This window comes from Engystomops pustulosus, chromosome 1 (genome assembly GCF_040894005.1).
Source record: "Engystomops pustulosus chromosome 1, aEngPut4.maternal, whole genome shotgun sequence".
NCBI classification, from domain to species: Eukaryota; Metazoa; Chordata; class Amphibia; order Anura; family Leptodactylidae; genus Engystomops; species Engystomops pustulosus.
In genome coordinates this window covers 239,905,985-239,921,275 of record NC_092411.1, presented here as the reverse complement: position 1 = coordinate 239,921,275, position 15,291 = coordinate 239,905,985, and the positions used below count along the sequence as shown (strand labels likewise).

The 15,291-nt window shown below is 40.0% G+C and overlaps 1 protein-coding gene across 4 annotated transcripts in view; it reads right to left on the bottom strand.

Annotated features, from left to right (window-relative positions):
• Positions 1 to 15,291, bottom strand: part of MICU3 (mitochondrial calcium uptake family member 3) — a 92,961-nt gene that overhangs the window by 21,742 nt on the left and 55,928 nt on the right. For 2 of the 4 annotated variants that reach the window (XM_072122167.1, XM_072122183.1), the window contains exons 7-8: positions 11,441 to 11,512; positions 7,483 to 7,521 (exon numbers count right to left, since the gene is read on the bottom strand). In XM_072122167.1, the coding sequence (XP_071978268.1) occupies positions 7,483 to 7,521; positions 11,441 to 11,512 (111 nt within the window). The remainder of the gene's footprint in view (positions 1 to 7,482; positions 7,522 to 11,440; positions 11,513 to 15,291) is intronic. The other 2 variants (XM_072122175.1, XM_072122192.1) reach the window with 1 other exon arrangement.

The window sequence follows — 15,291 nt, the reverse complement described above, 5'->3', positions numbered from 1 at the left end:
CAATAGCATACATCATATTACTTGTGTATTGTTTACATCATCTACTCAAGGCTAATTCTACTAATATGTGTACTCTTCTACAAAAACTTAAAATCTGGTCGGAAGAATCCCAATTATTTACAATGGAAATGTTATCACATTCTACTACTCAGAATACCACTCCAAAAAAAGAGCAGCAGCCACATATCTATGGCCCCTATCAATGGATCTGTATGTAAAAACCTAATGATGGACGGAGAGTCATATGAAATAGTCTTTTGTTGGATCAGTTATTTCCACAGGTATCTCAAACATGAGAAGCTCTATGAAAATGTATGAAAAGTCAGCATTGTACTATGTTCCCTCCCGTACAAAAGAGAGAGACAAGCATGCATGTTATGTCAGAAGATTAGTAGAGCCTGGGAAAAAAGAATGTGGAAACACGGCACATGTGCTGGGGGAAGTCCTCTGTTAGTCAGGTTAGTAGCAGCAATTGCTAAGTCTGCTCAAAAGGGGTAGAAAAAAAACACAGCAAAGTTCCTAACAGTAAAACTAATATGTATTGTTACATTACTTGTATCAATGGAGTATGATCTGTAGTATGGAGTGGGGGTTGGGTTGGCCCTACGTTTCTTATTCTTTGGGAAGTGGATTCTACACATTGGAAATAAAAACTGGTCTGAAAGAGGCAGGAGGTGAACATGTATAAGGAATTACTTACTGTTTTAAAGGAAATCTACCATCAAAATCCATCATGATAAACTAGGGACACTTACTCATAGATCCAGGCACTATGACCGTGGTAATTTTTTTCCTTCTAAAATCAACTTTTACAATTATGCTAATTAGCTTGAAGGTCTACCCCAGTCCCTCTGTGATCTGGCTTTACAAGCCGCTACACTGCCTCAACCTCCACCCTGCTTCCTCAGCACTTTCTGCTGTAATCTCAGTGATGAAGGAGCAGGTGGGAGGGTGAGACATTGTAACAGTCTGCAAAGCCACGACACAGGGGCTCAGGCTCATTAGCATAATTTTGTTGACTTTAGTAGGAAAGAGGACATACATAACAAATATAACAAGATGGCCACAGTCACAGTGCCAAGATCTATCTATGAATAATGTCCTTGTTTTATTATGCTGGATTTTGAAGGTCCATTTCCTTTAAGGTGGAGGCGTTTACTATACATATATGTTAATCCTCCAAAAGTAGTCTGTAGCTACTTGAGTTTATTCTGATTTCTAAATTGTCAGGAGCTCCCGCAGCAGGAAACATTAACCATGGCTTTCAGTCCTGGGTTTCAAAGTCTGTCCTGCTGTCTCTGGCCATGGAGGGATTTCCAGTAATAAACACTATCTGTATCCTCCCAAATTAGACTGAGTTGTGTTAAATGCTGAAGAAGAGAGGTGCGTAGGACTTTATATATATGGTGGGCATTATACAATGGGGTTATAGAAGGGATCTATCAATACTGGGGGCTTAAAGGGGTTGTCCAGGTTTTATAATTTTATAATGTACTAGCTGTAGCCCCCGGCATTGCCCAAGATAGTGAATAACTGATCTTAGCTAAAGCAAAATAGAATGAGTCAACAAACAATATTTTATATACAGTATGTATATATATGTCTCTATGTCTATGTGTGTCTCTCTCTATCTCTGTCTCTCCCACTGTGTCTCTCCCTCTAGCTGTCTCTCTCCATATTACCTCACACATAAGCTGTCCTATACTCATTGCCCATAGTAACCAATCAAAGCTCAGAGCCCATATTAATGACCTATGGCAAAATGGAAGCTGAGCTGTGACTGGAACAGAGTCCCAGAGCTGAATAATGAATTTCAAGCTCTGTTCACATCATATTTAAGCCTCCCCTACTTCACACTGCAAGCTCCATGTCATATATTCTCATACAGGGCCAATCAACATCCATTAGATCCCATGATGTGATGTCTCTGTATTGGAAAAGACAGCGTACAGACGATGCTCCATTTACACATCTATAAGAATGGGTATGCAATGGGAAGGGATCCATCAGAAGATGGAACAAAGGTTAGGAATATCAATAGAGGAATCAGTATATTGATTCTTAACATGCTTAGTTGCGATCTGTGTCCAGATCTAAGGAAAAACCATATTGAATCCATAAGAATCCATATGTAGCACTTCTATCAATACAGCAATAGGAGGCATTATGCAAGAAGGCTGAAAAATAAGAAAAATACATTATACGCTTGGAAGAAAAATGGGAAATGGGAAAAGATCTGGGCATCTTACTAGGTGTGGATATTATGGCAAGTGTTATGTTTTTCTCGTTCCCCTCTTCCAGCTTGGGTTTGAGTTGTGTGGGAGGAAGGGATTATGTGTAATTACAATTGATATAAGACATATTTGTATTTGTGATAGGACAGTGTAGTTTTATATGACATTTGATATCTAGATGCACATTGTTGTAATTAATTTGAATTGTCGTATTTTTTATGTTAAATGCCTAAATTAATGTATTAACATATTAATGCACAGCCTGTCATAAGATGAATTCTATATATATAAAAGAATGGGTATGCTCCACAGAGGAGACATGAAAAGTCCCTTATGGATTCACCACTGAAAGCAGCTTTTTGTGCCAGAAGTGATTACACACGGGTAACAAGGTTGACTAAAACTTTATTTATAGTGACTTATGGCAAGAAAACAGATCCACAGGTACGGTTTGTCATTTTTCTGCATTCACAGGACATTTACATTGTGGAAATTGAAGCTTGAGTCTAGTATTACAATGTGCTATACGAGGCCTTGGCATGGATGAAGTTATATGACATCAGTAAAGAGAAGCCAGAAGTGAGCGGTATGGAAACAAAAGGCATTCACATTAGCGCTCTGGCTTTCTGACAACTACATGATACTGGGGCACCGAACACCACTTTGTAGCTACTTACAAGCACTGGGAAAGTTGAAGTGTGCAATGTATCTATGATCACAAAGAAGCCTATTGAATGGCTAATATAAAGGATTCCTTATTGGGGAAGCAGGTTCATGTTTTTCTCTGTAGCTACACTAATGCTTCTTATACTGTAATATTCTGCTGTTTTTAGATATCAATAATATCCAGGTTAGTGAAGGGTTTCCATGCACGAGTATTGTAATAGGGACAAGTACAGTAACGTCTTATAGGGAGCCTGTGATCATTTTATTTAAATAAGAATAAAGCATACTAAGGTTATTTAAATATGCTTCCTGCTAAGAAAATAGTTTTAAAAAATGCACAGAATAAAGTAAAAATAAAAAAAACAGTCCCTTGAATCTGTCAGCAGTTTTGAACATACAAAGCTGCAGACAGTGTTAGGCATAATCACGCCTTAGTGTAAGCTCTGTATAGAGCTATGCAAATAAAGAATTATTATTATTATCAGTGTATGTAGTTAATAGTATCAGAACAAGGCATTTGTATTCAAGGATTGTAGCTTGACTTTTATCCTCAAATATTCCCCTCCCCTTTGAGTAGCTGTTGTAGTTTTCAAACAGCAGAGGGGAGGGGCTGTGCACCAGTACAGTGAAGAGATCTCCAGTGTACACACCAGGGCATCACAGTGGTGCTCTAAATCTAGCTACAATCCCGGAATATAAATGATTCTTTTCACAGTCCAGCTGCTATTACAGTGTCTATAGTGTTGTATGGTAAAAAATGCAGACAGATTCCTTTCAAAGATCCCTTTCTACTCATATTCTAACACTTATCACGTTAATGTTGACCGTAGCTTCCTGGTCCCCTTTTGTCGCACAAGAAATGGCCACTTTATTTATCAGTGTCTGAATTGGATCCCATGTAGTAATTTTACTGTATGCCAACATGGGCAGCATTGGAATTGGAGTGCTTCCCCTTTTAAGTAGGAAAGCCTCATTAATATATTATTTGGAGAAGTGGTACATGGGGAGTATGCTTGCCTAAGATACCTCATTTCTAATTGTTACTAAAAGCAACCAGGATATCTGTCAGATGTTGCAGAAGTCTCTGCACTGGGTTTTTGCAAAACCTACTAGGGACCTGTGTTGCTGGAGTGGGGAAGAGAAGGAGGGCCTCCTGTCCAGGTTTGGGCTGTCCGTATTATCAGCCCACAGGTGTGCAGTGCTGACCCACAGTATAAAGAAGAACCAGAGTGGTGTGTAACACGGTTCATATAATGCACTACATAACGTAGAAATCAATTTTTATTGTAAAGCATAATTATACAACGAAACACCATAAAAACATTTAAAAACACGTTTCCATCAACGTGTAAAATCAGGGTATGGTTCCGATACAACCAAAATGTATAACCCCTCCACACTCTCCCTTTACAAAGTCAAGTGGCAAGTAGAAAATTTACATAGAGATAATCCCATGTTCAAATGCCAGTAGGAAATTCATGATTTAAATCCACATCAATACCAAGGCTCTAATGGCCCAAAATATACAAAACACTGACACTGAGCAAAACATGATATAATGCATACTAACTTGCCAAAGAGAGCAGTGTGGGACTAAAAATGCCCCACAGGGCTCACTCTCTGTACCTGGGGAAACAATGGTGAGTGATGCTTTGTATCATTTGGGATGCTGTACAGTAGGCGCAGTCTCTTGCAGTCAGGAGAGCCTGTTCTATGGTTAGTGCCAAGACAACCTAGGATTTTAGTTGCGACTAGACGCACCAAACGGACTGTGTCGTTGCTCTGTCTCAAGTATAATTCTGATTTAAGGAAGTCTGTACATCTGATCATCATAATATGGAGTAATAGACTTAAAGGTTTGTAAATGTAGATGGATTTTTTTATAACTTTATTTCTACTTTTGTTTGTCTTCAAATCTATCAGGTCACATGGGTGTGGTTTTGGGGTCAGGCACAACCTGTCTTACCTAATTTTACAGTGGACAAGAGCACTGCCAAATCAAAGCTGTGCAAGAGGGTCCACATAATCTTGTAGTTATGCTTATGTTAAACCATAGGGATCATTTCAATATAATGAAAATTAAGATTTCTCCCACGAAAGCAATGTATTTGATAGAGGAAACTTGACCCGCAAGGTCATATGTTAAGTTTAAAAATAACCTAGGAGCCAACAGCCCCTTTAATGAGTCTCAGATGAAGGGTTCTTGGGTTAGTAAATAAAGTGTATTTACTAGGGTAAAGATCACTGCTTGCTGCATTTCAGCTGTTAATATAAGTATTTTAGGGAGGATATAAACCCCTTTGTCAGCCAGCATGAAGTAGTGATTCAATAGGAATGCTGGGACTGTACAATATCACAATATAAATACAGATCCCTATGGGAAAAGCAGAAAGACAGACGTGTCCTATTCTACGCATGTCAATCTGAATGAACAAAAATAACAAGTAATTAGCAACAGTGAAAATATTGACATATCTTCATTAAATACCAATCTCCAAAACACTTAAAAGTGGACTGTAAGGAACGCTCCAGTGACAAGAGAGAAAGAAGAGACAACAACACTAACTTCTGACATGTGGGGGACGTGCAGCGGCAGGCAGCGGGCTTTTACACGCGCTCTCAGCTGGAGGAGTCACTACTGGGTACTGAGAGGGGGTTTTGGTAACATTTCAATTGGAATAAATGGTGTATGACTTGGATAGAAATGTAAGACTGTGAACTTAAAGTGACCTTCCAGTTCACAATAAAAAGTTAACAATGTACATAAGTAATGTGCTTGGTTATATCTGGTGCCCTCCTATTAATTTACACTTTACAGCATGGTTCGTGCAATCCCTAGCCCCCTCTATATTGCTGGTGGCCACCAGCTTAGGCAATGCTTTATGGCCTCAGTCAGTGGTTCCCAACTTTTTTGTATCTGAGGATCAGCTGCTCCTAAAAATTCTTCCAGGGATTGGGTCGGGTAAACATGGTCCCTGGGAAACAAAAAATTGTGTACCCCGCAAATAGTCCATATCTAACCACAACCCATTTCATGTCACATTTCCTGCAGCCCTTGGTCTAAAATGCCATCTTTATTGTGCCCCTTTTCTGTAGTCCCCTCTTTTTTCTGTAGTGCCCCTACTACTGTTTCTTGCTTAGGTTGCGATATTAAAGGGGCTTTTCCATTAACAAAAGTTAGGCCCTATTCACGGGAGACCCCCCACAGATCACTAAAAACAACCTGGCACTCGGCAATTTCCATCAGCCCAATAGAGATTAATGAAGCAGAGCGGTATTGCGCGTCTGTCCATTAGTCTGACAGAGTGACGAGGGGTCAGATGTAGGTACGTGGAACCCCATCAGACCCCTTGTTTTCGTGATCTGTGGGGGTCTTAGCACGGAGACCCCCACTGATCAGCAAGTTAGGTCCTATCCTATGGATAGGGACCAGGAGATATGAGCTAACACTGCTGCAGGGTTGGACCTATTTATTAGCATGGGTAATCTTGTTTGTGTATACTGCATATACTTATTTGATTTGATTCTTATGTTAAACCTTATGTATTGCAAACTGAACTAGAATATATATTATATTGTTTCCTGTTTAAAGGCGTGTGATGTCTATGTGGGGTCAATATCATATCCGCATCCGTATTTCTTACATCTATGTGTCAGCCTTTTTTTTCACGTTAGACAGAAAAAAAAATGGATGGGTTTGTAATCTACTTCTTGCCCTGCCAAGTCCAGCAAATTGTTGACGTGTTTAGGAAAACTTAAAGGAAACCTACCACTTGAAGTGGCAAGTTTCAGATGGAAATACCGAGCACCAGCTTAGGGTGAGCTGGTGCCGGAGCTTATTTTTGTTAGTGTTTTAAACCGCTGTATCGCGGTTTAAAACACTTTTTAAACTTTATAGCCGGCGCAGGGAGGTACGCGCTCGGCGCTTACCGTGCGCGCGGCTACATAGGAAGTGAAGGAGAGCCGCGCGCATGGTAAGCGCCGAGCGCGTACCTCCCTGCGCCGGCTATACAGTTTAAAAAGTGTTTTAAACCGCGATACAGCGGTTTAAAACACTAACAAAAATAAGCTCCGGCACCAGCTCACCCTAAGCTGGTGCTCGGTATTTCCATCTGAAACTTGCCACTTCAAGTGGTAGGTTTCCTTTAAGTTTTCCTAAACATGTCAACAATTTGCTGGACTTGGCAGGGCAAGAAGTAGATTACAAACCCATCCATTTTTTTTTCTGTCTAACGTGAAAAAAAAGGATATAATACTGACCCCACACGCCTCCATTTTTTACAGACACAAAATAGACTCACCCTTCCTTAGTTTTAGAGAACTGTTCAGACAAACCCTTACATAATTCATACAGAAACCTTGTTGACTTGTACAATACAGATTGAAGTCAATGTTTTAGAGAAAAATATTAGTCTTAGAAATAATCTAAAAATTCATGCAAGAAACTAAAACAATTAGGCCCCATATGCTGTGATAAAACATGAAGCAATTCATAAAAACGTGAGTGATCATCACAAGAGCAGCTGTTCTACTTAGCAGTTCTCACGAGTAAAACTTGCACATTGCATGTTAAAGTACATACACCGTTAGTTGTTGCAAGGTATCCATAAAGTTGTAGACGCTTACATACACCAACAAGGCCCAAGTGAAGTGTCACATTTCAGAGTCAAGTCGTGAACAGCAAGATAAAAGGGAAGAAGACAAACAGAATAGGTTAAGGCATGCACATCTCTCAATATTTACAGACTATAGAAAACAGACGGATGGAGCACAATTTACATTACACAACCATTGAGACGGTTTTCATTTCATTGGTTTCACAACAAGATGGACACCCTGGATGAGCCATGTAAACTTACCATGTAGAAGATCATCAATGAAATTACTAATGGGAATCTACTTACATTATATATCACCCCATAGTGTACCTAGAGCTCATGAAGGATATGGGGTTATGTCATCAACATATAATTGATGGTGGGATTTATAACTCAGGTGGAATGGGGACCGAGTGTTCCTTGTTTTTTGAGCTGAAAGAAAAACCTTTCTTTACCATATGGGGTTATGTATATGAGGTGTGTCTGATGAATACAGGGTCATAAATCTCTAAAAACGCCCAGTGATTTTCTAATTTAGCAACTGGAGATCATTACACAATAGGCAGATGTACATCAAACACTTGTTGGGCCAGCGAGTATTCCACTTAATGAAGATGTCCACCAAACAAGTGTCCACCAAACATTTGTTTGGCTAAGAGCAACCGCACCTATAGAGAACATGTGCTCTCCAAAGAGGGATGGGAATAGGCTGATGCCAGACTCTCCCTTAAGAACAAACTGATTGGAGATGTTGATGTTGCTCAAATTATCCTGCCCTAAAAACCTGAGAGTTAAAAAACTTCCATACAAAAAAGATGGCCAACCAATCTCCCTTAAATTGTCAGGTTCGGCCGACATTAACCTAATAGTTTAAGGACTGCAAGTCTTCCGGATCATCTAATACAACTGTACCCTTTGAATGATTATCCATACTCTCTTTGCGAACTATGTATAATTTTTAATAATTTATTATATCAACATATGCAAATAGATCAAATGTGCATGGAGGCAACCAAGTTCACTGAATAATGTAATGGACATGTTGCATTTGCCTGATCTTCTGTTATTAGAGGAGTGTCTCACAGAAGGTTATTAACGAGTATCTAACGTACTGTATCTCCTCTAGCCGGGGGATGGTGTAACACAACAACCACTTCATTTAGATGTTGCTCATACTAAATTTTAGGATGTCAAAATAATAACTCAGAAATGACAACAAACTATTTTATCAAAAAAGTGTCTGAGAGCAAAATTGTTCTAGTTGCGTATGCTAACCAATGAAACTCCAGCTTTCATTTTCCCTCAGCAGCTTATAAAATTGAATTTGAGCTCTGATTGGTTGCCATGAGAAACTAGATAAATAAAGCCAATTATATGTGTAGTCTGACCCTGCTGTCCTCCGATCACATCCTACTACGCTTGATATATTATAAAGGAAAAGGAGACTATTATGGCAGGATCAGACTACACAGTATTTATATGTTATAATGTAAGAGTGAAATAAAAAATAAGAACGTGTCGGAGAGACCTGTTCTAGTTACCCATGGAAACCAATCAGAGCTCAGCTTTCATTTTCCCCCAGCTGTTTATAAAATCAAAGCTGAGCTCGGATTGGTTTCCATGGGTAACTAGAACACTTCTTCCACACACTTTTGATAAATTTACCTCTATATGTATATTTTTGCTAAACAGAAGAGACAAATACAAAAAATACTAGGTTGCACAATGATTGTGAGAGAAGGAAGCGGATTCCCTTACAGTAAATGAGAGCAATGACATTTGTCATTCCTATGGCACAGTTGTTTTTCCCCTGTGGTGTTACCTGCTTGCCCCGTACCATGGTTACCAGTCTTCCGCAGTTATTAAGCATTAGCTAATTGCTGCATTGCTCAGCTGCTTCACACATGCTGGGTGGTCCCAAACAGAAACCCACTAGACAACTGCACTTGTATGGACTGGTAGCCCATGGTGCAGGTAACACATTCATAAACATCATGTAGATTCAAAAAGCATTAACATCCCTATCCTGGATCCATTTAGGATTTCTTTAATCGGTGATAGGCTTTGGTGCAGTCTCTAGTTTCTCCATCTATAGGGAGAATGTGGGTCCCGTCACTCCAAGGTGGACATCAAGTCTTCTTTGCAATTAAGCCAAATACTGTGGATTCTGTCTTCTTGTGAATCCACAGGGAACTTTATACATCCTACATTTGGAAGAATTTATTTTATTGTAATAACCATGGATTTTGGCGTTGATAACACTAATGGAAGAAACGTCTCATGGAATATCTAAAGACATTCTCCACCGGTTTTACTAACATAGAATGTTTGCTCCAAATGAAAGGTTTTTATTTGGCTTTTCCTACTGTACAAAATAACTGGAGCATAAATGCTAATCCCATCTGAGATAACACATCTGTCCTATTGTACATTGAGCAAACAAAAGCTTCTGAAAAACAATGTGCAACAAAAGGAACCAGTTTATAGAATGACGGCAGGTTTCCACATAATAATTACAATGATGACGTACAATACTATGCGTGTATGCAGCCGAGATCTCTCTCCTTACTAATCTTTTAAAAAACATTACATAAAAACCCAAACCTAAAAACGTGATGGTGGAGCCTAAAATTCAGCAGAACCCCAATGACAACCTGGAGTGAGAAGGAAGTCTCAGTGGACCCACAGTAGCAGACATCAGCCCATATTTACTATAAAGAGTAGGGTTAATTTACAAAACCACAACCCCGATAATAAATTTAAAGGACAATAGAAAAAAAACTTGGTTCCGGACTTGGCTAAAATGGCAGCAAAATTTGAGATTGCAGATCAGTTACGACATTTTCTGGACCACACTTATTGTCCTCTTGGTCTACTCTCAGGAGCATGGCTTGTGCGTCTGGTAGACATGGGCATAGGAAGATTGGAATAAATCCAGATTACCAATAAAAAAATTCTATATGAAAAAAACGGTCCTTTACACCAGAATTTTTGCACACCAATGATTGTAAATACAGGCTAAGGTTATATTGTCCTGTTCGGGATTGCAGTGGATATTAAAAGGGTTTTCTAGGAATTCTTGAAAACTCCTGTGGGGACAGGGGGTGCCAAAAAAACTGTACTTACCCTGCATTGCCCCCTGTGTCCTGCCAGTCATTCAGCAGTCACAAATGCAGTAGGCCACAGGTGCAGTTTAGGCCGGTCAGTAGTCTTCATCAATCACAAAACATCACTTGTGACAGAAAAGGAAGTGATATCCTGTTGCCTAGGAAGGCCACTGATTGGTCAAAGTGGGTCACAGAACAGCCAGAACTTCCGGCTGAGCTTCTTTAATACATCTACCATGAAAATCAAGCATGATAAACCAGGGACACTTACTTATCTTTTTACATTTGTTAGCCACAGTCTCCTTCCTTTTAAAATCAACTTTTAAAATTATGCTAATACACCTTAGGGGCTACCCTAACAACTCTGTGATCAGGCTTTACTGACTGTTATACTGTCTTACACCCCCGGCTGCTTGCTCAGGACTGAGCTCCTCCCTCTGTTTCAGCACACAGTGGAAGGGGGAAGTGTTTTTGAACAGTGTGACAGCCTGTGAAGCTGCAGTACAGAGGGCCTCTGATAACACCCCCAGAGTCCTTGGGGCTCATTAGCATCATTTTAAACGTTTATTTTATTAATAACAAATATAACAAGATTACCAAGGTCACGGTGCGTGGACTTATTAGTAAGTGTTCCATGCTTGATTTTGATGGTAGATTTCCTTAAAAGACACTTCCCTTCCTTAACCCTTCATCAACATACCAAAACAAACTTCAGTATGAGAACCCCTTTAGTTCACCAACCTCAGTAAGTCTATTGTCTTCCACAATTACAGTTGTTCCATCTACACTTAATCATATTGTCGAGACCATAATACAATACATAATACAACGTTACCAGTTGAGCACACTTCTCCTCTTCTCCTTTTCGTTCTTTCTTTTCATTTTTCTTTCTGAATATTTCCTGTAACTGGAAAACAAATAAAGCTATTGTACACCATATATTGTAAAATAACAGCGTTATTACATGTATTTCACGCTGCCGGATCCGAGTATAGGCGTGCTATTTGGGTTTTCCTGGAAATATCAAGTTCTTTGTACAAAAAATTGAGCCCATTGTGAGACACTGAAGGGGTTAACTGTGGATGGGCGGTATGTTTCCCCTAGGTTTTGCTATTATGCAAGGCCTTAGTGCTGAGGTTTGTGTCCAGCACCTTGGACACAGGTGATGGGAGCAGCCCAATCAGCCTAATAAAACCGCTCAGCAGAGCTGGAAGTGTTGTCTCTCTGGAAGGAGGCTGGAGAGCACGCAGCCTTGACCTCTGTGCCTGGAGCAGCAAAAGTGTTTTTGTTAGTGGTGAGTCAGAGAACCATTGTTTAGTTAGCACCCTGACGGGTAGGATATTATTTTGTTTTGATGCCTGAATGTTAAGGCTGTTTTATTTTGTTCCTGCTGAAATAAACACAGGCTAGACCTGTTTTGGACTGTACTTTGGTGTCACTGTCGTGAACTGTATCACAGCAACCCGCTACCACGGTCTATACTGGGCCAAATCTCCCACACCATATAATTTTATAAAAAATTTATTTTTGTAAAAATTCTGTACAATTTCAACTTACTAGAAAATCAAAAAAAGTAAAAAAAAAAACACAAACTGTACTATGTTATGTTAAACTGTACAGCAACTTACATTGAGTCTTTCCTGATATCAATACATTTCACTATGTATAAATCATCATTGTGTAAAGATGGCAGTGTATGGGTGTGACTTGCTTCCAACTACTCATACCTAAGACTCTGAAGTTGGTCGGAATTAGTATTCTGTAGGAAGCTGTGTTAATCTGGGGAAATACTCTGCTGAGAACCAGCAACTCGAATATCATCTCTCCACACCGAGTCATTTGTCTGCATAGTAGGCACCGAGCATACCTACAGATCTTTTTTCATACTGTCAGCACAATTCAATTAAATGATTAAGATTTTTCTATGTCCGTAAGATTCTTTTGCTGTGCGGTACAAATCATTACTTAACGAATGTGCAACTTTTATTTTTCTTTAATAAATACAATATAAGTTTATAAGACAATAGTGTATTAACAAAATAAATAAATAAATAAATAAAAAAAAAAGAAAAGAAAAAAGATCCGAAATAAAATGATTGACTTTTCACAATTTATTACCGACAGTGTTTTACATTAGTATTGTATCAGTAATGTTTCAAGAAGGCAGAAGACGGAGATATAAATCTATGTATTCTCTGGTTTTAGATCACAAATATTAATGCATATACTGACACAAATTCTCTTATGTAAAGACAACTTTCTTTAAATCATGGTCATCATAAATTATTATTTGACTTTTCCCAAATGCAGGGGTGTAACTACAGGGGTAGCATCCATAGCTGCTACAGGGCCCGGAGTGTCAGGGGACCCGGCCACCTGACCTGACACACTGAAGAATTGAGGGCATGCACATCTTCTACAGTAAACAGCTGAGTGAGGGCGCGTTCACACGTTGCGCTTTCGTTGCGTTCATAACGCGACGCTAGCGCACAGGGGGCGGAGTTTGGGGCGATCGCATATGCGTTTCCAGAGAAACGCATGCGATCGGGTTATCAATCGCATGCGTTTCCCGGGAAACGCATATGCGATCGCTCCCCAAACTCCGCCCCCTGTGCGCTAGCGTCGCGTTATGAACGCGACGAAAGCGCAACGTGTGAACGCGCCCTCAGCAGCTCAGATAAATGTCAGGAGGGGGCAGCAAAATGGAAGAACTAGAAATCTCTCAGGTCTACTTACTGCTGTCTACTTCCCTTATGTGGTTAGCAGTTACTGGACCCGGGATACGAAGACTGCATGACAGTAAGTATATACTGTATATATGTGCAACAATTGCCCCATATAGATAACCCCTTTTAATATAGGATCCACAGTGGAGCTCAGTTGATCTTGTTTCAGTCCCCAAGGCCCCTGAAAAATGGCTGAAATTTCCTTGAGAAGTTCTGGTAGCTCATCATCCTACCCATAGGGAAAATGTTCTGTTCTGCAGGCTCCGTTCCCCTTTCCCTTACCAACTAGTGAAAAAAATAGTGCACCAGCCTTGATCTTTTTTTCTGCTGTTAATATTGGAAGCATAACGAAAGTTATTCTTCCACACATTGAAGTCAATGGGGAAAGGGAGGCCTTCCATTTTTTTTGTTTCTGTCCAAAAAAACGGAGAGTGTATTGGAAAAACCTGATGCAGGTGTGAACTGACTCTTATTCACAGTCATGGGTCAAATGCAGGGTTCTTCCTCATTGATCTCCATATACAAAAGTTCCTTATTTGTAAACCTAGAGCCCATCCAGTCTCCGAATAGACAGGCTATTACACAACCCCCAGAGCACTTGTTACATGCAAAACTGTTGGATTAGGCTACATGTACACGATGTATGCCCGCCGTACTACATTGGCGCTGGGGAGAGTAGGAGGAGGTGAGCGCTGCTCTCCCCCGGCCCTCTCCATAGTAATATATGGCACACGGCACCGTACTACGGAGAAAGATAGGACATGTCCTCATTTTCTCCCGGACACGGAATGGTGCGGTGCCGCACATGTACTGTACCGTACCGCTCCCGTAGGGCACCGTGAGCCCATTGCGGTGTACGTTCGCGTGAATGTAGCCTTACTGTCATTATTTACAGTCTAAAGTATCAGGAGTAAATAGTTTTGGTTTACTAATGTAGCTTAGAAGGTGGTCCGGAGAACCAGTTAGCCGTAACCTGTACATCAGGTCCATGGTGCTGACAAGCGTGCATAAGGTTACATCTTTTCTACTTTCTGATGTAAAATTGTGATGAGGTTGTCACTTGGGAATGAGCTGTAGAGAACTGGCTGTTGGTTTAGTAAGTTTTCCTTGTCTCTCTATTTCGTGTAATATATACAACACACTTGTGGAATCCCATCACCTCATGCTTAGCTTTTAAAGTGATGGTTTTAGGAACCTCTCTATAAATTGCCATCTTCCATGAAAGCCCCAAGAATGTTTCTTTTTCACATTCCTCAAAACCGTCATTATCCATCAATCCCAAACAAATGATCCTTTTCTTTCTCTTTTTCAGAGTTCATTTACTGCCACAGAACATTTTTGGGTTTGTCAGCTTCCACGTCTGAGCCATTCAGCTCCTGATAGCTGTCTTTTCCTTAGCTCTTTAGACGTCTTGTATTACAGACATCAGGGACAGTGCTCGGTCACTGTTGGGTGACTTAGATGTAGCTAATTTACTTCCATTCAGACGTGGCCATTGTAGTTTTTTACATACATCCCTTTCATGCATTATCTCTTCAAAGGAAGGTGACACTAAACTTAGACGTCTTGATCGCTCAACATCCACGTCATTGTAACCTGGACAGCCAAAGGTTACCGAGCTTGGCCTGGAGATTATTCATAAAGCTGGCCACACACAGGTTCATCCAGGTTAGACTGCTAGGATTACTGTTCATGTTGGCCACCTACATCATACCTGAACATCAAACTATTTACTGGCGAGAGAACTCTTTGAATGTAAAAGCAACCAACTTTATGTCAGCATCAACATCATTTTTAAGCAAAAATATAATACAATATGTGTAGTGCTCCAATTTATCTGAAGTTCTTTTTTACCACATTGGTCTACACTATCTTCACTTGGACCAAAAAAGTTCATCTGGACTTGGATAAAAGCTCCAGCAACATCACTTTATGAATTCCACTCTTGTATAGGGCAATA